Source organism: Ahaetulla prasina, chromosome 7 (assembly GCF_028640845.1).
Source record: "Ahaetulla prasina isolate Xishuangbanna chromosome 7, ASM2864084v1, whole genome shotgun sequence".
NCBI lineage: Eukaryota > Metazoa > Chordata > Lepidosauria > Squamata > Colubridae > Ahaetulla > Ahaetulla prasina.
The window spans coordinates 59,970,101-59,994,013 of NC_080545.1; the positions used below are offsets into that span (position 1 = coordinate 59,970,101).

At 38.8% G+C, this 23,913-nt stretch overlaps 1 protein-coding gene across 2 annotated transcripts in view; it reads right to left on the minus strand.

Moving 5' to 3' along the window:
• The window catches only part of TMCC3 (transmembrane and coiled-coil domain family 3), a 142,033-nt gene that overhangs the window by 49,554 nt on the left and 68,566 nt on the right, over positions 1-23,913 (minus strand). Inside the window, exon 1 of one of the 2 annotated variants that reach the window (XM_058190802.1) lies at positions 4,155-4,603. The exons of the other annotated variant lie outside the window; for it this stretch is intronic. Coding sequence (XP_058046785.1) covers positions 4,155-4,232 — 78 coding nt within the window. The 5' untranslated portion in view covers positions 4,233-4,603. Of the gene's footprint in view, positions 1-4,154; positions 4,604-23,913 lie in introns of those variants that run through there. 2 annotated transcript variants of the gene reach the window in all.

Here is a 23,913-nt window from a genome sequence, read left to right on the forward strand (position 1 = left end):
AGGCCCATTTGACTTCACATTCTAGGATGCCTGGCTCAAGGTCAGTGACCACCCCATCATGGTTATCAGGGATGTTAAGCTCATTCTTGTATAGTTCTTCTGTGTAATTTTGCCACCTCTTCTTGATCTCTTCTGCCTCTGTTAGGTCCCTGCCATTCTGGTCCTTTATCATGCTCATCTTTGCATGAAACGTTCCCTTCATATCTCCCAATTTTCTTGAAGAGAGCTCTGGTCCTCCCTATTCTATTGTTTTCTTCTATTTCTTTGCACTGTTCATTTAAGAATGCATTCTTATCTCTTCTAGCTATTCTCTGGAATTCTGCATTTAACTGGGTGTATCTTTCTCTTTCTCTTTTGCCTTTCGCTTCTCTTCTTTCCTCAGCTATTTGCAAAGCTTCCTCAGACAGCCATTTTGCTTTCTTGCCTTTCTTTCTTTGGAATTGATTTAGTTGCTACCTCTTGTACAATGTTGCGAACCTCCGTTCATAGTTCTTCAGGCACTCTGTCTATCGGATCTAATTCCTTAAATCTATTTGTCACCTCTACTGTATATTCATCAGGGATATGATTTAGTTCATACCTGAGTGGCCAGGTACTTTTCCCTACTTTCTTTAGTTTAAGCCTAAATTTTGCAAGAAGAAGCTCATTATCTGAGCCACAGTCAGCTCCTGGTCTTGTTTTTACTGACTGTATAGGTTCTTACTACTTCTATGTAATGTTTACATTAGCTATTTGTTTTTAGTTTATTTCCAGTACTTAAATTCTAACATATTCAAATTAAAGTTTACAATACAGAGAACCAAGAACAAGTAAAACATGTGATATAATAAGGCCCAGAAGCAACTCAAAGCCAAAGCACTCCAACAAGCAAGCTCAAACAATATGGTTTTAATTAGCATGCATATGATAAGTAGGATTCTGGCTGATCTTGCATTCAGTATCTGCAGCCAGATATTTCAGTGTTTGAAATGGTCGTACACTGTCAGCTGAAGGCAGGGATAGGCAGCTGTTTTCAGTGGATATTTCTAAGGAGTGGGATATTTCAACAACTTTACAACATTTCTGCCATATCCCTATGATGTTTCTTTCACCTTAGGGCCAGCCCATGGGTAAGACAGCTTTAAGTTTACTGAGCTGTTCTGCGTGTCTGGAAAAATATTATTATAAGTTAAATTATAAAATTCCTATATGGGCAAGTCCTCGGCATGCAGTAGAGAATATAAATATAGAACAGGAACAAGAAATGATTACTTATAAAGATCTTTTATATAATGAGAGGGGAAATTTACAGCTAAAATCTTTGGAGACATTAAAAGAAGAAGGGAGAAATTATACTTGGTTTCAATATGGACAGTTAAAGGCTAGATGGAAAGAAGATCAGAAAATTGGTGTTATTCAAAATGAAGAAAATTTGGTTAAACAAATTAGAAATCAAACCCAGGGGCATATAAAGAGATTGTATAATGTGTTGATAGAAATAGATTCTGAAAGAGATTTAATAAAGGATTGTATGATAAAATGGGCACAGAATATTCAGGAACCAATAATGTTGGAAACATGGGAAAAAATTTGGGTTAGAAATGTTAAATTTACGCAAGCGCAGAATTTAAGGGAAATTTTTATAAGATGTTTTATAGATGGCATTTAGATCCTAAGAAATTATCATGTATGTATCCAGATATGCAAGCGAAATGTTGGAGATGTAATTGTGATGATGCTACATATTTTCATGTATGGTGGACTTGTAAGAAAATTAAGTCTTTCTGGATAAGAATTTGGTGGATTATGCAGAATGTTCTGAAGAAGAAGATAAAGTTCCTACCACAATTTTTCCTTTTGGGAATAACAACAGACTGTACAGTGATTGAGACTAAATTGATTTTGAACTTAATAACAGCAGCAAGACTGTTGATTGGACAATATTGGAAGAAAAAAGAATTACCCACAATAGAAGAATGGATATTGAAAGTTTCCAATTTGGCTGAGATGGCTAAAATCTCAGCCTTCTTGAAAGACAGTACTCAAGAAAAATATCTAAATGAATGGAAGAATTGGATTGATTATATTCAAAATAGATATCAGATTAAGAAATTTCAGATTGCCTTTGAATGAAGGATGTTGTTTTTGATTTTAATGGAAGAAGTCAGGTTATGTGAGAGAGAAGGATTATAATTGTGTTAGATTTTAAAAATTTAATGTATGACTGTTTGTTTATTGAACTATACCTTGTGTTTGCTCCGGGAAGTTGGGGGTGGGGAGGGGGGTTTTGGAGGGAGGGAGGAAGGAGGAGGGGAGGGAGAGGAGGGGAAAAATTTAATTGTTGTTGTAAAACTTTTTCAATTAAAAAAAAAAGTTTCCTGAGCTGTTATGGAGTTGAAGCAGGGGTGAAATGCTCCCACATCGGACCGGATCACGCAATCCGATAGTGATCGTGGCCAGTAGTTCAGTGATCTGGTAGCAATGGCAGAGCAAAGTTCTGCCCACCCGCCCAGGTGTCATTACTTCCTGGTTTTAACCGCGTGCACTTCCAAACTGGTAAGGAAGGTAAGTAATTTCATCCCTCTATTGAAGTAACATCTTTCCTCTTATTCCATCACTGTCCAAGGACAACTTCAGACTGAATCAAATCTGTTACTCTATGTCATCCCACACCCTGAAGGGAAGACAGACAGCTGCACTGACATGAAACAGAAGCAGGAGAGGGATTGGTACTGTGGAAAGCAAATTTCATGCCCATTTGATTTTCTGCTAATTCACGGATAGGTCAATAGCATTTCAACTGAGCGGTAGGGAAATGCTTACAGGCTAACATATTTGGAGAGCACCAGCTTGCGTTTTTACTACTGGTTTTAGTAATGTTTATTTCACTGCTGTCTCACGATAATTATGGAAAAATAACTGCACATAATCTCTGAGAAACAGCACGTGGCTGCAAAAATCACTATCAGTGACTGAGTAGTAGGAATGGATTCCTCATCTTTATTTTCAATAAGCCCTGGTAACATTTTCCAATATTTATTATGACAACATCATTAGGAAAGGCAGGTTTAATCTCTTCTTCATCCCATTTTATTAGTCTAAACTATTCCCAGAGAGGTTCATGTTTGCAAAAACAAATTAGCTCTCAGAAATGGCATTGGAGAAGTTTAACCCGCCAACCCCACCCATGATGCCACTGGTCTGGTTAAATCTGAATTAAGCTGGCACATTTCAATCACACAGATCACATCCATTCTGCCTGAGTACCAGTCAGATATTTCAGTGTTTGAAATTGTCATACACTGTCAGCTAAAGCAGGGATGGATGACTGTTTTCAGTGGAAAGCCATACTGGACCTTATGTTTTCCAAAGAAAAGTGAAGCTACTGAAAAATGTGCTTGGCACTAGACAATAATAATAATAAAATTAAATAAAATTAATAATTAAATAATAGAAATGAAGTCAATTAATTCAATTACTCTATATTTATTTTAGAAATTCTCTCTCTCCCCCATTACAATTCAAGTAGCTTACAATTTCTGAAGGCGTTAAGGACCACAAATCATTCTTCTCTGATTAAAGCCCATTACCAAATGCCTGCAGAATGCAGATTCCTAGCCAGACACAAGAGACTATAGGGACGAGGACATAGTGAAACTCGAGTTAATTTTCAGGATACTTTGGCTACTTCAGCACGTGCAGAGCGCTGAAATCGAAACCTTAAAGCCGAGGAAATAAGCTATCCAGAGGTTCTCCCGATTTATTTTTAGCTCTTTTTACACCAGGCCGGCAAAGTGAGTGCCTCTAATGTCCGAAAGGCACAGAACTAGGAGGCAACAACAGCGGCGCAATGCTGACGGCCCACGATCCCGCGCAGCCGCTCGCCCGTGAAGGCGAGCTGAACCCCGACTCGCGAAGCACCCCAGCTGTACCCCCATATGCCGACCGGAGCCGCTTTTGGACGCTGACCGACTGCAACCCCGGCAACCCGGAGGCCACAGAGCACAACCGAAGGCAGGCAGGGCAGTCCCAGAAGGAAGCGCGCTCAATATCAGGATTGAGGCAGCCCCGGCGGGCGAGGTTGTCCCGAATTAAAGGCAGGAGAAGGAATGTGGGGAGTTGTTCAACCGGCAGCCTCGAAGGGAACAGGAGCTAGAACAGACTAGGCTAGTTACCCGGGACTTGAAGCGAGGGTGCCGCTCCGGGTCGGAGTAAGTCCTGTCCACAGCTAGGGCGGTATCGCTGCCAGGCATGGTCGCCGCCGCTTTCTTTCCCCGCGCAGAGGAATCCTTCCGACCCAGAGCCTTCGCTCTCCGCGGCAAACTAGCCCGGCTCGGCTCGGCTCCTTCTGCCCGCCTATCCCCGCCTCTTGGGCGGGCAGGAAAGAGAGCGGCTGGAGAGGTGCGCACCAACGGGAGACTCCCCCCAGCGGCTCCCCGACCCGCCAGGAACGCCTTGAACCTTCGCAAGTCTTGGGCGCCTTCCTGAAAAGCCGCCGGTCAGGGGAAGCGTCCGCGCGAGGGACCAGAGCCAGCTCCGGCTGCCCAAAGGCTACTCGGCCGGAATAGCGAAGCAGCCGCCGCGGCCGGCTCCCTGTTACGCCCCACTTTCGCTCCACAGAAACGTTGCCGCTCGCTTTCCTCTCCCCCCCCCCCCACTCCCCACCGCTCGCCTTTTCCGGAGCAATTACCGCCAGGAAAGGGGCTTGGCGTCTCAGACTTGAACGCCAAGGTCCCGAGCACATAACAGGAAACGTCCCTCTTCTTATCGAAGATGCCAGGAGGGACGAGGAGCCGTCAGAGCTCTTCTTTTGCTGAAACGGAAACTCGATTACTTCACCGACGTTCGGAGAAGAAGACACCTCCGCTGGTTTCTGCTGGCTTTGTAACCATGTTGAAAAGTTTAAAACAAAAATTTTGAGGGGAGACGTTTTTGCAAAACCGGGGAAAATGGGAGGGCAACTGTGCATGTCGCCGTTAAGAGTGGCGGCACTCAGTCAATCCATCTCCCACCTCCACGTCCTGGATGAATGGGCACGTTCAGTAAACGGATTTGCTCCCCGGGTTCTGATTTTAGCCGTTGCACCTGCCTCTTTTCTCGAATGATATAATAAGTTTTCTCTCACTTCGTGGTAGTTTTGTTGCAGACTCCTCTTCTGCCAATAGTAACCCAGCATGGTAAGATTTCCTCTTACTAGGTTTGAAAAATCTCGTTTCTTCAGCCTTCAGTTACTGTTCAGTACAGTTACTTCAGTTAGCTCATTTGGAGCATGAATTAGGAGAGACTGAATACTGTACTAGGCCAACACACATTGTTCACGTTTATTCATCCTTAAGTTAGCCCCAAACAACAGGTGCCAACTACTCACTGAGCTCACTAAGATCAACACTGCTCACTAAATGCATTTCAGACTTTTGATATTGGCTGAAAGATGCATGAAATTAAACTGAAGGCTGCATATGGTCTTGTGTCTGAAGGCTCTCCACTCATGAACAATGGGACCTGCTCTTTATTCCAGAATAACAGGACAGAACTTTAAGGTAGGAACAACAATTCTTACAGAAGTCTGTAAAAAGCAACCATCTTCCACTTGGCAAGTATTCACCCTCTGGACCAAGAACTATTTCTAATACTGTTATACCTCAAGAATAAAGTAGCTTTCCTATGCTTTCAGTTCCTTCTAGCTAATTCATGATTTGGGAGTCTCCTAAGAGATACCTAAATATCTCATGATATCATCAGCATTCACATTACTACCCTCAACAGTAAGGATGCAACCTAAATAATCAAGAAATTCACACCCTCTTTAATAAAAAAAAGGCTGAAGCATTTCTAATGTAGGGAATGAAGTGCTAATGGAAACATGATATAGATGTATAAAAATATCTTTTTTGAAAAAATGTTGAGATACTGGTTTTTTCTTTTGTAATACCAAAACTTCATGTTATGTAGATGTTCAGCAGGAAATTCAGGGTAAAGAATATGTAATGTATATTTCCTAAGAAGACAATCCCAGATAAATCAGTTGGATTTAAGTCCATATTGTGGTTTGGTGTAGTGGTTAAGGTACCAGTGTAGAAACCAGGAGACTGAATTCTAGTCCCACTTTAGGCAGGAAGCCAACCAAGTGCCTCTTAGCCCAGTCACTCTCAGCATCTACAAGGAGGCAAGCAAGCAGTGGGGCACCTCAAGGGTCTGTTTTGGACCAACATCTTCATAATTTATCTATATGAACAACAGAAGGGGACTGCATCAAAATTGGGGGGAAATTGATAACACTTCGGAAGATAGACTCAGGGTTCAGAAGGATCTTGACAGACTTACACATAGGGCCCTATCCAACAAGTGAGAAAAGTAAATTATTGCACTTTGGTCAAAAGAAATAAATGCATAGATATAGAACAGATGATACCCAGCTCAACAGTAGCAACTAGTGGACTGCCACTTAAACATAAGGTGGCAATGGCATGTGCTGCGGTTGCCAAAAAAGCCAATGCAGTCCTAGGCTGCATCAATAGAAGTATAGCATCAAGATCACGAGAATTGATAGTATCACTTAATACTACACTAGTGAACCACACTTGAAATATTGTATCCAGCTCTGGTTGCCATGATGCAAAAAAGATGTTGAGACCCTGGAAACAGTGCAGAGAACAGCAACAAAGATAATAAAGAGTCTGAAGGCTAAGCTTACGATGAACAATTAAGAGACCCACATATGCCTAATGAAGAGAAAGATTGGGGTGAGAGGGTAGTTGCTTCCAGTATTTGAGGAGTTGTCACAAAAAAGAGGAGGTCAACTTATTCTCCAAAATATCTGAGGGCAGGACAAGAAGCAATGGGCGGAAGCTTGTTAAAGGCAAATCCAACCTGGAACTAAGGAAAAATTTTGTGACAGTGAGAACAATTAATCAATGGAAAGCTTTCCTCCTGGAGTTGTGGGTACTCCATACCTGAAGGTCTTCAAGAAAAGATTTCACAGCCATTTATCTGGGTTGGTATAAGGTCTCCTGCCTTGGGCAATGGGTTGGATTAGATCTCCAAGGTCTCTTTCAGCTCTAGGATTCTATGTAATCTTGTCAAGAAAACTGCAGGAACTAGTCTAGGCAGTCAACAGTTTTATGGCATTGTGGAAATAGATTGCTAGTCACCAGGTGATACAAAGTTATGGATAATTTCCCATTAAAAAACAAAAAAAACCTCTTCCTTTCTGGTAAAAACTGTATTCACTGTATTAAAAAACTGTTGTAGATTTTTCCAAACCATTAATAAATTAATATAATCATTATAGGGTCATAAAAAAGAGTTCATTACTATGTCTTTTGCAGTGAATCTCATAGGTTAAATAAACAGTTAATTACATAACTACTGAATCTCAAATTTCTAAAGCTGAAAAAAGCAGATACTTTCAATATTCATTTGGTACCTTTTTTCAAATCCAGTGATTATTTCTAGTGTAATTCAATTAATGGATGGCTTTGATACATTATAGAACAATGGAGCACAAGAGAACCAGGTTTAAGTCACTTTCATCTTATTTATTGCATTTTGTCCACCTGATAACAATAGACCAATAGACATCTTGTTTTTCTCACAATTGCTAGTCTTTGTGTATTACTATTCTTTAACTTGGAAAGTTTTTTACTGGGCATTATCAGGCTACATTTGCTTTGTGCTCATCTTTTCTTCAAAATCTGTGGGTTCTGCATTGTCTTCCTTCCTTCTTTTCTTCCTCTCTCCCTCCCACCCTCCCTCCTTATCCTACCTATTATATTTACTCTAGGTAACAAACATGCCTAATACTTATCTAAGAGTGAGTGACTGGCCGAAAGTAGCGATGGCGGCGGGTAGTTTGAAGAACTGGTAGCAAAAATCCCTGGCCCTGCCCCCACCCCAGCTGAGCCGCATGATCATCAGAAGTTTGTGTTTTTTTAGTTTTAAAAGCATTTTTTCTTCTGCCGAAAAATGTTTTTAAAAGTTAAAAAAAAGCGTCTGATGATCACGCAGCTCAGCTAGGATCGTCAGAACCCTTTAAAAGCTTTTTCTAAACAACCTCTTCGGCCAAAGAGGTTGGGAAAAAAAAGCTTTTGAAAGGCTCCTCTGGCGATCCCACTGAGTTGACTGATCGCCAGAACCTTTTAAAAGCATGTTTTCTACAACCTCTTCGGCCGTAGAGGTTGTAGAAAAAATGCTTTTAAAAGTAAAAAAAAAAAAAGTTGGCCATGCCCACCCAGTCACATTAGCCCACCACCACCAAGCTACTCCCATAGAGCCGATAGTAACAAATTTTACATTTCACTCCTGGTTTGTAGCCTGGTGCCTTAACTATATTCTGAAAAAGAAGTATTAAATTTGAATGCTTTTTACCTAATGAGAGCATCCTATATAATAGAAGAAAGTCTCAGGTTTGAACTTTTATTTCTCAATTCAAGTCTTAGGAATAGGCATGGCTTTAAATAGCATTGTAATGAAACCTGGAACATCTAAAGAAGATAAATTTTTCAAAAGTATTTTCAAAGGTGCAAAGAAAAACCCCAAGTTGCCTTTCAAATGTCTCCTGATGCTGTAAAATGAAGTTCCCCAACCTTTCTGGTTTTGAAAGGAGGGAAAGGAGAGAGGGGATGGTTTCACACAAGTGGTAGACAAGCTCTCTCTCTCTTTCTTTTAGCTTCCTTTACTTTCTTACCAGTCTATGATTATGCTCATGCAAGTGGGGATGTGCGCACAGTCGCCCACCACTTCCGTGGTCCAGTTCTGAATGGCTCAAGGCCCAATAGTGGGCTGTGACCCGAGGGTTGGGGACTTCTGCTTTAAAAGAAATTATTTCTATCTTTTTTCCACATCTGTAGCCACCTAGAATCTTGTTAGTAGATGGCAGATACGTTAAATAGATACAGAGGTAGATAAATAGCTAAATCATTGAAGGAGGATTATGAATTACCAAGAATCATTTCTTCTTGGGTTGCTAAAAGCAATAGCACTTAGACTTATATACCACCCTGTAGTGCTTTGCAAAACTCTCTGGCTGGTTTACAATGTCGGCATTATTTGCATATTACCCCTAAAAATCTGGGTCCTCCTTTTACCGACCTCGTAAGGATGGAAGTCAGGATCAAACTCCTGGTAGTGGACAGAGTTTGCTTGCAGTACTGCATTCTAACCACTGCACCGCCAAGGCAGTGCTAAGAAATCCTCCCTAGCAGGTTTAAAGAGGAATTACTACATTAGTGATTTATGTAGTCACTTGCATTTTAATATCTTTTTAAAAACAAATTACTGAAACTTCATCTTTTTTTCATACAATGAACTTTTAACTTTACAGACTGACATTCGGACCGGAGCAGCCCAACATACAATTTTGAGTTTTAGTCAATTAGTGAATTGCCTTCATCACACTATTGCTTTCCAAGATAAGTAACTTCTACTCCAATGCTACTTGGCTTAGCATGTAAGTAGCAATAAGTTGTATCACCCCTCAGTGCCAATCAATGGGGGGGAGGGAAAGCTATGTGACATAGGACATGCTGTCTTGAGGAACACTCCATATTTCTATTAGTTTTCATAATCATCCAAACTGAAGCATTCCATCTGTTCATGCACATGCTGCTTCTCTTGGATGCAGCTGATATGAATACATGACAAGTACTTGTTCAAGTCGTTGAAATTATGTGAGGTATTTTGTGAAAATCTGAGCTCAGGTATTAGTTATAAATGTAACATTATCTCTTCTAATGCCAAAATGTTACCAAAATAATTGCAATTTGAAATATACTTTCTTAAGTATGCATAAAAAGTAAAGTTTAGCTTCCTTTACTTTCTTTACCAGTCTATGATTTATAGATACTTTTCTTATGCATGTATAGACAAAAAAATAAAGAATCAAATTATATTAACTAGTGATAGTTTTGAACCCTGGGTTCTACGTTTTTATTAGGTTCTAATGTCAAGCAAAGCCCAGCTATGAGATAGAAGAATTCAGCTAGACTTCAGTTCTTTTATTTATTTACACACAATAGATGCCAGACTGAAACCTTGCTACTCTCACTCTTAGGCATATACCCTGGGATAGTCTAGGGAGGAAAATGAGACAACTCACCACAGCCAAGTCACCACGGCCACCTCGCCACAATCAACTCACCAAATGGACAAGCAATATTGTATGTAATTATTGCCATTTGCATACACTACAATTTAATTATGTGATAGCTAAAATTAGTTTTTGAATACCAAAGGAAAAGTAAGAGAAAACAAGACAGATGGTACAATTTAAGGGTTAAGATCCTAGATTATGAGCAGTGAGACCAAGGTTTCTTTATGAATTTAACTCTAATTATGTGACTCAGGATTATGTACAACAGACAAAAAACCCCAGAAATAATTAGTACAAACTAATAACAGATTAAAATATTTAAAAGCAATGCAGTATGTCCTTGCATATAAATACAAGGAATCCTACATTTGTCCATTTAGACCAGGGGTGTCAAATTCAAGGCCTACAGACCAGATCCAGCCCATGGGGTCCTTAGATCTGACCCATGGGGACAGCCTGGAAACAGCAAAGGACCAGCCCACAGTGCCTCTTAGTAAAAACTGAGGTCAAGGTGGCCGCATGTGCCCCCCTCCGGGCCCTGTTTTCTGCCACAATGGCCTCCTGCATCCCTCTGCCAGCTAAAATGGAGCTTAGAGTGGGGCTGAGTCCTGTATCATGCCCATCACGACCATGGACACCCCCAGCCACACCCACCATGGTTATGCCTCTCCTGGCCCTTTGAGGTCAAACACAACCCTGATGTGGCCCTCAATGAAATTGAGTTCGACACCCCTGATCTAGACAATAGCATACACATATGGAGGCTAGTACAGAGCAGGCAGCTGTTTCTTGTTCTTTTGATCACAGTATATTTTCTTAATTCAGTTTGCCAGCCATATTTTAGTCAATCATTAGTTTTAATATTCTGTAATTCAGATTCATCTATTTAACAAAAATTTGACCTTTGCAAATGTGAGCAGAACATTTGTCTGCTTCCCTTTCCCCCTTCAAAATATGGAAATCCTCTTTTAAAATTACAGAATCACACTTCTGTCATTATGCCATCTAAGTGGGTTAATAGAATGGTAATGATGCACTAAATATCCTACTTTAGAAAGAAATAATATAATCAGAGAAGATTCTTATGTATGTCTCACAGTACTTATAGTTATCCAATAGCCAAAGCCCAGGGGTGCACTTTAGGCATCTCTCTAAATCTCATTTCATAGATATAATGATTGTGTTCACTGTATTTAATGAGTGTCAACATCACATCTGATTTCATGGGGTAAATATTCACTAAACTAGTAAGTAGGAAACATTAGATAGGCTACTTTGGGATATATGTATTTAAACGAACTGAGACTACCTTTGATAATGAGCTACAATTTTCAGAGATGCAAAGCCCATGAGCCACATTATAATTAAATTATAGACTTGGCACCCTTTCCACTTTGCCTGCATAAATCCAAATAGGTTCATAAATCAAAGGAAAAATGTTCTAACTATATTTCTTGATGATTTGACAATTTATTTCCTAATTTTAATCCAAACTATTCCTGTTTCTTAACATCAATGAAATAAAAAAGATAAATCCAGTTATGCCTTTTGTCTTTTTACCCTTTGCTAATTCAAACGTATAAATGACGAGTACTAAACATATTTAAAATGCAATAATTACTACTTTACATCTCTTAATGTCTACAACAGTCAACATTGTACCAAAGTTCTTTTTAAATGTGTTTAAAGTGCAGATTGCACAAGTGTTACAATATTAAATACAATAAGCATTTGCACATTTCTATTTTTGCTAATATAGGACACCAGAAGACTTGGGATAGGGCTATTGAGTAAAATAAGTAGCAGCTGGGTTGTCAGGAATAATTATGTTTTAACTCAACTATGCAAAGAATTGTCTCCATAAACTAAAATTTTAAAATCAATTATCACTTTCTCAGCTCTCTGCCATCTTCTATATGAGCTATCAATTATTCTGAAATACATTTAACATAATTATATTACATCCATACTCTGCAGATTTAAAGATTATAACTTAGCCGATCATGTCGGTCTCAGAGCATTGAGTTCAGAATTAATACCCATTAAAGGAAAGTCATTATGTGGTAGGTGGTAAGATCAGCTTCCCTTAGCATTAAATGTGGCTTCCTACATAGCTGTGATTTCAGAAGAATATCTGAAAATTAATTCCAGTGTTTTAAAGTTTAAAACTGCCGAGATTCATCTATAATTCTTTATCTACACACATTTGATGATTAGTTAAATAATTCTGCATTCTATTTTGTAGTAGAGGACAAACCATAGTTTTAGAGACAGAACAAAAGTATCTATCTGAAGAATTACCAACATTCAGATATTTTATAATAGAACTGGTAATTCCATCTTCTATTCAATTACCGTATATACATTCCAAACTCAGTGGCATAAAATATATCTAGTTATATTCAGGGTTAAATACATTAATATTCTACAAAACAGATTTGTGCATAACAAACTAATAGCTTCTGGTGCATCGATATTTTATACTTCAGTAACAGAAATGTAAGTAAGTCAAATGTTTTAATATCTGAATGTTTTCATGTACAGAGGTCTAACTTTAAGTAAATGAAGTAAACAGTTACTGTATGTCTAATGATATATATCTTCTCCTCTAATTAAAGTGATACAAGTAGTTGTGCTCAAATACTGTGATTGGATGCCATTACATTTTATTTGCATTCCCTAGCATGTTGTTTCTCAAAAATTATGATGCTTAAGAATCAGAGTTAAGAAGAAAATTATTTAAGATCTATGTGATAAGACTCAGAATATAAAAAAATAGATAGACTGATACTTTTCATTCCTGACCATAAAACTAATCAACTAGAATATAATCTCGAGAACTATTTCATTAGTTTAGGAATGGGAAATTTGTTAAATTGAAATAATAGAAAAAATACATGATTATATAAGGCAGTAAGAAAAAGTGGTGCATATGTGTATATTTATGAAGAAAATATAGTAGTTAAGGATTAATAATTAACTAATGGCACATCATCAATCAATGTGGTATATGCTTAAATTAGCATTTTTTTCGATGTATTTCAGAAGCTTATGCAACCCCTCCTAGTTTTAATATGAACAAGGCAATTTTCAAAGAAGAAATATTTTATTGTTGTGATGAAGTAAGAAAAAAAATTGCGCCAGATTCCAGGTTTTACTAATTTTTCACGATCAGTGGAGGCTCTAAATTAGTCAGGTAGAAAATAAGATATGACATAAATGTGTTCTTTATCTATTTTGACCTCAAATCCTACCCACAATTTCTCACTGTATTCAATGCTAGGTTGGCATATGAGATGCAGCATTGAAATTTCCCACATACTGTAAGCTGTTCATGTGTGTGTAAATATACTTATCATATTATTCCATTCTGGGAGAAGCAACATGGAATTTTTATATGTTACATATATTTTGTTAACTACTGAGAGTCATACCATATTATGATGCTACATAAATGGCATAAATAATGCGAAGTTCAGAAAGGGCATAAGAAATACAGTAAACAAAAACAAAAAAAACAAGACAAGAAGTTAAATCTACTTTATGGCAGTACCATTCATCTACTTTAACATACCTTCTATTTTGATACCTCTCTGTTCTCTATCATGGTGTTCCCCCTTCATCCATTCTTGTCACCTGATAGAATAATATTTTCCCTGGAACACCTTAATTCCTAATGTTTCACAATTTTTCCTCAAACTCATGCTTGATTTTCCAGTACCATCATTCGCTGGGTAAAAACATGCAACCATCATGAATTTATTTTCATAATATGCACAATAACCTATATATAACACCAGTGTGGCAGAGACCCTTGTAGGCAGAAAGAAATGGAAATGATCCATGAATAACAGAAAGCAAGCAATGGGGATCCAGAGAACCTGCTGAATTTTATTCCTTCTATTCTTTGAGCATTTGGGGATAAGGACTGAAAACAAAAGGGTTTTTTATAACCTCAGCAGTTGAAATTAAATAAATTCAAAATAAAATATCTATAAAGAAATAAACAGAACTGGCAGAAGAATTTGAGGCATGTTCTTTGGCTTTTACATCAACATAAGACTTCCAGGCTCAACTGTGGCTATATAAGCAGTTTCTTACTTTAAAATCAGCTTCCTTCTTTCCTTCCCCCAAAGGAACCAGCTCTCTTTTCTTTGTGGACAATGAGTTGAGTCTACTGTTGATATTTTACTCTATATTTCACATAAGTTCAACCTCCTGGTGTGTATTCTCAATGCAAATAGCTCCTGGTCCCCAATACTGAGAAAATATACTTCCATCTAAATTAAAATAGTAACTTAAACATGTTTACTGGGCATATTGTTTACTGGACATAAGAAATTAGTAAAGTGTAACTATTTATAAAAGTTTGTACTTATAAAATGTTAAATTTCAAATCAAACAAGATGAAGATTTAATGATAACTATATAATATGTTATGGATCACATTTAAGTTCAATATCTAAGTATTGAATCAGTTTCAGCATACAGTGTACTAAAATGAAAGGTATCAGTTAAGGTAGAATAGAATAGAATAGAATAGAATAGAATAGAATAGAATAGAATAGAATAGAATAGAATTTTTATTGGCCAAGTGTGATTGGACACACAAGGAATTTGTCTTGGTGCATATGCTCTCAGTCAGGGGGGAAATCTATTTCCCTACCGGTTTTGTGGGTGTGGCTTAATTGGTAGGCGTGGCTTGGTGGTCAGATGACTGAGTGGGTGTAGCCAATAACAATAAATAATAAAAATAATAAAGAATGTATACAAAACAATAAGAGCTACTAAAAACCAACTTTCACACTTTACACACACACAGTACAACACAACTGACTCACACACAATGTAAAAGCAGCTGTACTTCACCCAAAATGGCCCCTGCAACAAGCAGGAACCTCACACTTTCACACTTTACACACACACAACTGACTCACACACACACACACACACACACACACACAATGCCACATACAGCTTTGTGAGATTTTGTGTGTTTGTGTAGTTAGAGTGAAACACTACAGAAACATGCCAAATCTCAGAAAGCTGCACACAAATATTTTATTTTATTATTTTTATTTATTTTTTTAGATCAGGGATCTCCAACCTTAGTAACTTTAAGGTTTGTGGACTTCAACTCCCAGAGTTCCTCATTCAGCAAACCAGGCAGTCAAAGCAGGCTGTAATCAGTAGCTGAAGAAAAGCAGGGTGTTGCCAGCCCGAAAGGAGCAGTAATTATACGTAAGTGAGGAGGGGGAATTGGGTGGGCATGGGAGGGGGCTCTTGTAAGTGGGGGCTGTTAAAAAGTGCGTTTAAAAGCCTGTGAGGATCAGGAAACTCCTCTGGGATCGCCAGAGGAGGCTTTTAAAACCTCTTTTTTTTCTTCTTTTTTTCCTTCGGCTGAAGAGGTTTTCTTTAAAAAAACTTTTAAAGGGTTCTAATGATCTCTGCTCAGCCCCACGATCATCAGAGTTTTTTTTTTACTTTTAAAGGCGTGTTTTCGGCTGAGGAAAAACTGCTTTTAAAAGTAAAAAAAAACCTCTGCTGATGGTGCGGCTCAGCAGAGGCAGGGGGCAGGGGCAGGGATTTTTGCTACCGGTCCCCCGAACCAGCAGCCACCATCGCTACCGGATCGGGAGAGCCGGTCCAAACCGGGAGCATTTCACCCCTACGCTCAGTGTACGTAAAAGAAAAGATACCTTCATCAAAGTACAACACTTACAACACTTAATGATGATCATAGGGTACAAATTTAACACTTAATGATATAACACTTAATGATAATCATAGGGTACAAAGCAATCAGGAAACAATCAATATCAATATAAATCATAAGGATTACCAGCAACAAAGTTACAGTCATACAGTCATAAATGGAAGGAGATGGGTGATGGGAACGATGAGAAGATTAATAGTGCAGATATAATAAATAGTCTGACAGTGTTGAGGGAATTATTTGTTTAGCAGAGTGATGGCCTTTGGGAAAAAACTGTTCTTGTGTCTAGTTGTTCTGGTGTGCAGTGCTTTATAGTGTCGTTTTGAGGGTAGTTGAAACAGTTTATATCCAGGATGCGAGGGATCTGTAAATATTTTCACGGCCCTCTTCTTGATTTGTGCAGTATACAGGTCCTCAATGGAAGGCAGGTTGGTAGCAATTATTTTTTCTGCAGTTCTAATTATCCTCTGAAGTCTGTGTCTGTCTTGTTGGGTTGCAGAACCGAACCAGACAGTTATAGAGGTGCAAATGACAGACTCAATAATTCCTCTGTAGAACTGAATCAGCAGCTCCTTGGGCAGTTTTGAGCTTTCTGAGTTGGCACAGAAAGAACATTCTTTGCTGTCCTTTTTTGATGATGTTTTTGATGTTAGCTGTCCATTTTAGATCTTGCGATATGGTAGAGCCTAGAAATTTGAAGGTTTCTACTGTTGATACTGTATTGTGAGAGGTGGAAGTATGGAAGGGTTTCTCCTAAAGTCTACCACCATTTCTATGGTTCTGAGTCTGTTCAGTTCCAGATTGTTTCAGTCGCACCACAAGGCTAGTTGTTCGACTTCCCGTCTTCATCATTGTCTCGAATGAGACCGATCACTGTTGTGTCCTCTGAGAACTTCAGTAGTTTAACAAATGGATCATTGGAGATGCAGTCATTGGTATACAGAGAGAAGAGAAGTGGGGAGAGCACACAGCCTTGGGGGGCCCCTGTGCTAATTGTACAGGTATCTGATGTGATCCTGCTTAGCTTCATCTGCTGCTTCCTCCTTGTTAGGAAGCTTGTGATCCACTTACAAGTCTGTTCAGGTACCTGTAGCTGGTTCAGCTTAGTTAGAAGAGTGTCTGGGATGATGGTATTGAATGCTGAACTAAAGTCTACAAAGAGGACCCTTGCATAGGTCTTTGGAGACTCAAGATGTTGTAGGATGTAGTGCAGAGCCATATTAACAGCATCATCTGTTGATCTATTTGCTCGGTATGCAAATTGCAAGGGGTCTAACAGCGGATCCGTGATGGTTTTCAGGTAGGAAAGCACTAGCCTTTCAAAGGTTTTAATGACTACAGATGTTAAAGCAACTGGTCTGTAATCATTCAGTTCCTTGATGGTGGGCTTCTTCGGCACTGGGATGATGGTAGAGCATTTGAAGCAAGAAGGAACATAACACCTCTCTAGTGATTTATTGAAAATATGGGTGAAGATGGGGGCCAATTGGTCAGCACAGACTTTTAAGCAAGAAGGAGTTATCTTGTCTGGGCCTGGAGCTTTTCCTGGCTTTTGTCTGTGAAATAGGTCCTGCACTTCCTTTTCTGTGATCACTAGGGGTTGTGAACCCAATGGGATGGGGTCAGTTGTAGGAGGCTTGGCTGCTGTTGGTGTGTCTGAGATGGGGGTTGTGGAGATAGGTGGCTGTAGTTTCCTTTCAATCCTGCAGTAAAACTCATTCAGGTCATCTGCCAGTTGTTGATTTTCTTCAGCCTGGGAAGGAGGTTTGCTGTAGCTGGTGATATTTTTAAGAGTTTTCCATATTTGCTGGTTCATTTGTTGAGACCTGATTCTTTGTTGTCCTTTGATGAACATTTGACGACCGTCTCCAGGAGAGCTTTTTATCAGGTACGCCTGATCCGCCAGTTGCACCCCTTTCTTGACCAGGATTCCTTATGCACAGTCACTCATACTCTTGTTACCTCTTGGCTGGACTACTGCAATGCTCTCTACATGGGGCTCCCCTTGAGGAGCACCCGGAGACTTCAGTTAGTCCAGAATGCAGCTGCGCGGGTGATAGAGGGAGCTGTTCAGAGCTCCCATATAACACCAATCCTGCGCAAGCTGCACTGGCTGCCTGTGGTCTTCCAGGTGCGCTTCAAGGTGTTGGTTACCACCTTTAAAGCGCTCCATGGCTTAGGACCGGGTTACTTACAGGACCGCCTACTGCCACCATTTGCCTCCCACCGACCCATGCGCTCTCACAGAGAGGGACTCCTTAGGGTGCCGTCAGCCAAGCAATGTCGGCTGGCGGCCCCCAGGGGAAGGGCCTTCTCTGTGGGGGCTCCTACCCTATGGAACGAACTTCCCCCTGGACTTCAACAACTTCCTGACCTTTGGACCTTTCGCCACGAGCTTAAGACCTACTTATTTTTCCGCGCAGGACTGGCATAGAATTTTTAGATGTTTTAGGGGTTTTAATTTTAATTAGTTTTTTGGGATTTTAAATGTATTTTAAATTTGGGCCAAATTTAAATAAGTTTTTTAGCTATTGTTTTATCTGTATTGTGTGTATTTGATTGTTGTTTTTATATGGCTGTTCACCGCCCTGAGTCCTTCGGGAGAAGGGCGGTATACAAATTAAATAATAATAATTATTATTATTATTGTTGTTGTTGTTGTTGTTGTTGTTATTATTTAGCTTTTCAGAGTAGCTTTTTTTTGCTGCTCTGTTGTTAGTACATTGTTAGTACATTTCTGGCCTGATTGTACAGCATTTTATCACCTTTTCTGTAGGCTTCCTCTTTGGAATGACATAGCTGCTTAAGTTTAGGTGTGAACCAAGGTTTGTTGTTACCGTATATTCGCAAGTTCCTTGTAGGTACACATAGGTCTTCACAGAAGCTGACATACGATGTTACAGTATCTATGAGTTCATCCAGGTCTGCAGAGGTATCTTCAAAAATATTCCAATCAGTGCAGTCAAAGCAGGCCTGTAGCTTTAATTTTACCTCCTCAGTCCAGGTCTTCACTGATTTAGTTGTTGGTTTTGTGGTTTTAAGTCTTTGCCTGTAAGCAGGTACAAGGTGAATCATGCAATGAACAGAGTGTCCTACAGCTGCACGTGGTAAAGACCGATAAGCATCTTTTAGTGTTGTGTAGCAATGGTCTAAAGTATTCTTACCTCTAGTAGGACAACTGACATGCTGAAAGTATTTTGGTAGCTCATTCCTTAAGTTTGTCTTGTTTAGATCTCCCAAAATAATGGCCAGTGAATTGGGGTATTTGGCTTCACCCTCCATGATTTGATCAGCTAGAGTTCATAATGCCTTGTTTACACAGGCTTGTGGTGGGGCATAAACAGCAATTAGAAGAAATGAGGAAAATTCATGAGGTGAATAGTATGGTTTGCAGTTGATAATTAAAGTCTCTAAATTTTCATCACAGAATTTGTAAATTATACTTAAATCCTGACACCAGCTGCTGTTAATATATAGGCCTAAGCCTCCTCCCTTCTTTTTAACATATGTTTCTGTAATTCCGTCTGATCGTTCAATCTGAAACCCTGGGATATGCAGGCTGCTATCTTCAATTGATTCATTTAACCAGGTTTCAGAGAATCATAGGACTGCTGAATTGTGAAAATCAGAATTGTATTTGTTTAAGAGGAGTATTTCATCCATCTTATTTGCAAGTGAACATACATTGGTTAGGAATATTGAAGGCAGAGGAGTTTTATTTCTCTTATTTCTTAGCTTGATTAGAATCCCCACCCGTTTACCTCTCCTTTGTCACTTCCGCCGTTTGGTTTTTTTGGTAATCCATGGCTCCAGGGAAATTGCCTCTTTCTGTGTTAGAATCTCATCTGCGTTTGTAAAGACAGGGGAGGGGATGAGATCACAGAAAGCTGTTCCTTAAAGAAATATTGCTTAATTTTTAGCAGATGGTCTCATGAGTAGGAAATCCGTAGTGAGTCGCAGAGAATAATTAGAAATAAAGAAACTATTAGAGAGCATTTCACCGAGGCAGCCTTCATCGGCACCATCTTGCCGTGAAATCAAACTCGATTTCCTTGAGTCAAATGAATTTCATTGATTCAAATGAAATCAAACTTGATTTCATTGAGGGCCGCATCAGAGTTACGTTTGATCTTCGGGGGCTAGGGTGGGAGTGGCTGGGTGGATGTAGCTAGCTTAATTTCACTTGTGTCGGGAGCACCTGTGGTGGCCCAAGCACTCTGCCAGTGAAAACGGGCTCCCGAGCTCCGTTTTCAGCTGTGACGGTCTCCTGCAACCCTCTCCCAGCAAAAATGGAGCATGAGAGGGCCACATGGAGCCCTCCCAAGCTCCATTTTCACTGGTAGAGGCACTGCAGGCTGGTCCTTTGCTGTTTCCAGGGCGGCCCCATGGCCAGAGCTAAGCACCCCACAGGCCGGATCTGGCCCCCGGGCTTTAAGTTTAGCACCTCGAGTAAACGAGTGAACCTCCTAAAGATATACTTCAACAATATATGACCAACTATATATGACCAACTATATAGGATACAGTGGCATGTGGACATGTCATCCATAATAGTTACTTGAGTGTTTTCATGTTGGGAAAAAAGGCTGTGTGAATATGTTCTTACTTTCTAAACACTTAACAATCACCTGGTAATTTTAACTAGTCTACTGACAATGTTCTAGAAAATAAAAACCTTTGTAGTCAAGCTTACTTATAAATGCTACATTTACCTTTTCTCATATAAGCTTTTGTAGTAATACATTATTTGGATAATTTATATTTGTACAATATATGTTTCATGAATGTTATAGCTTAGTTGTTAAAGGAGTGAGTGATTGCACACGGAGGAAAACAACAAAAAGTGGTAAGATGATATACTATCCATCTGAGGTTGAAAATATACTCACTTGTCTACTAATTTTACTGTAGCAAGTCTGGTCAGGTATCAGTGAATCATACATAAATACACATTTGCCAAAACTGTCCAAATGTGGCAATTTGAATCTAATAATCCCTGTCAGACAGTCATTATTTCTCTGCAATCATTACACAATGTAGTTGGAAAACTAGAAATGTTGATTATGTATTGAGATGACAGATGCAACCTATTGAACTGAAAAAGTAGGACACCAAATTGCCACACCTATATCCAAGGAGGCTGACTTATCTGTGACTCATGCATCACACATTTCCTCTCAATGCATCACCTGAAGAGACACACATTCTTTTACCTGTTGGATATAGTGAACAAATCCAGACAACTAGAGGGTGAATGGGACTTCACCCTGAGAAAATACATGCATGAGAAGTAATAGATACTAGGAAGACAGTTGGAGGAAGTGGGGAAAAAAACAATGTTATCTCATCATTTATTTTGAAGCTTACAAATTCCCACAAAGATCAGTTTATAACTGTTTTATTCAGTACAGTTTTGTATGTGAAGATTTAAGCCTTGTGGCTTAAAAGAGGGCAGAGAACAGCAACAAACATGATTAGGGGCCTAGAGCAGTGGTGGGATTCAGCCAGTTCGCACCACTTCGGGAGAACCAGTTGTTAACTTTCTGACTGGTTGTTGGAAGAAATCATTAGGGCAGAGAACCGGTGTTAAATTACTTGAATCCCATCACTGGCCTAGAGGCTAAAACATACAAAGAATGATTTCAGGAACTGGGTATGTTTGAAAAGATCGACGGGGTGATGTGATAGCAGTGTTCCAATATTTGAGGGGCTGCCACAAAGAAGAAGTCAACCTATTTTCCAAAGCACCAGAATGCAAGATAAGAAATAATGTATGGAAACTAAACAAGGAGAGAAGCAACATAGAACTAAGGAGAAATTTCCTAATAATGAGAAGAATTAACCAGTGCAATGCTTGTCTTCAGAACTTGTGGGCGCTCCATCACTGGAGGCTTTTAAGAAGAGACTGGAGTGGACAGCTATTTGTCTGAACTTCACAAGCTCTTTAGAGCTTTCCCTCCAACTCAATTTGAGATGTACTGCAACTGAGCTGCAAATAAACTATGTCAGTTGATAAAGAGTACAGCAGGAGATCAATCCAGGAATGGCAACAATTTTAAAGCAACATTACATATGATTGATAGATAAATTCATGGAAGATATATACACAATAATTGCTCTATTAAGAGTTGTACAATCAAAAATAAATGTTAGTGACAAATAGGGAAGAGATATTACAATGTGTCTTTTTATAAGCTTCCCAGATGTACCTGATAATGATACACAAAATGGTGGAGAGATTTATGGCCTGATACAGAGAACCTTTATGTTCTTATGAACCTTTTTTTTCACTCAATAAATTCATAATCTAAAAAATTTTGTAGTACAGGTAGTCTTTGACTTATAACCATATTTGAGCCCAAAATTTCTGTTGCTAAACGAATTGCTTCACTTTACAATCTTTTTGCCACAGTTGTTAACTGAATCACTACAGTTCTTAAGAGAATCATGCAGTTGTTAAGCGAATCTAGCTTCCCCCATTGATGTGGCTTGTCAGAAGCTGGCTGGGAGGGTTACAAATGGTGATCATAAGACCCCGAGACAGTGTCATAAATATATGTTGGTTGCCAAATGCCCAAATTTTGATCACGTGACCATGGGGATATTGCAACAATTGTAAATAGGAAAACTGTTCATAAGTCACTTTTCTCAGTGCTGTTGTAACTATGAACAGTCATTAAATGAATGGTTATAAGGCAAGGACTACCTGCATCAACCAACTCTGGAATTTTTTCAGACAGAAATAATCAGGTAAACAATATCCCAGTCAAGAAACTGCCAAAGAGCCATCAGTAAATAGCCCAACCAAAGAATTTCTAAGACCGCCACCACCCACACAGACAGGCAGGACACCAGAATATAAACTGTTAGCAAACAGCACTCCTTACTAGCACTGATGATGTTATCTAGTTAGGGTAATGAAAGATTTGCAAGAAAACAAGCAAGCTCATTTCTCAGATCTTTTCTATATGGTGGTAATGCACAAGGCAGAGCTCTAATTTACCACCTAGTGTTTTCATTTCCTTTATGTATTCTCCCAGCATTATAAAGAGGACAATAAATGAGACACTCTAACAAACAAACATCTCCTCACAGGAACGCTTCTTATATAATTATCACCATGGCAGGACAGGGATACATCTCACTGGAAAGCCAGCCCCTGGCCACATGGTCAAATCTAGTCAAGATAAGTAATGTGGCTGAGAAAGTATAAGAAAGACCAACAACATGGAGAAACATACCATTTAATTTAATATAAAAATAGGCAAACTTTGAACTCCAGCCATTGCTGCTCCTAATTTAGAGCAAAATCAGATCAAAAGCTCCTTAAGTGAAAGATATACTGGTTTATTTGCTTTTTAACTTAGCGAGACTAAATTAGATTCATTTTCTAAAGCCTGACCGTTTGCCATGCATGAAGCGTGACACAGAGCTAAGACAATGTTCTTTTCTCCACTCTTAATCTGTGTTTTCTACATTAGTTAGTTCCAGATGATCAAATTTTTCAATTCACTAACCTCTTCTCCACAAATTCTACCCTATCAAAATTAAGGCTATTTCTAAGCCTGCACTACGCTAAATTGCACAGTAATATAATAAGGAATTTTGATCCCTACTCAAGAAGCCTGTTGCATATTTCACTAATTTGGTACATCAGGAGGTTCTAAGATTAACAAACAGAACACAAAGATGTTGATAAAAAATACAGAATTGATGAATAGAACAGCTTTTAAGGTCAAGAACATAAAATACTATGTATTAATATGAGTATTAATATGACTTATATAAATTGCATGTTATTTCAAAATAATTAAGAGTTGGATTAAATTTTAAAAAGATATATTAAAATGGGGAAACAAGTAAAAAGTTATTTATATTTATATTAATACTTGCTGTAAAAGAAAATTGGAGGTCATTTTTTTATACTTTTTGGCTTTGTTCTTTTCTTATTTCCTTCTTTTTTGTTCTCTCTTCATTCTAAATATTAGTTTTGAATATTATAAATTTTTCTTTTGTTTTAAACTTTAATAAAATATAATAATATAATATAAATATATAAAGACTTTAAAATTATATTTTAAAAAGCAGGGGAGAACTGTAGGTGGAAGTAATATTTTCATCATTTCTG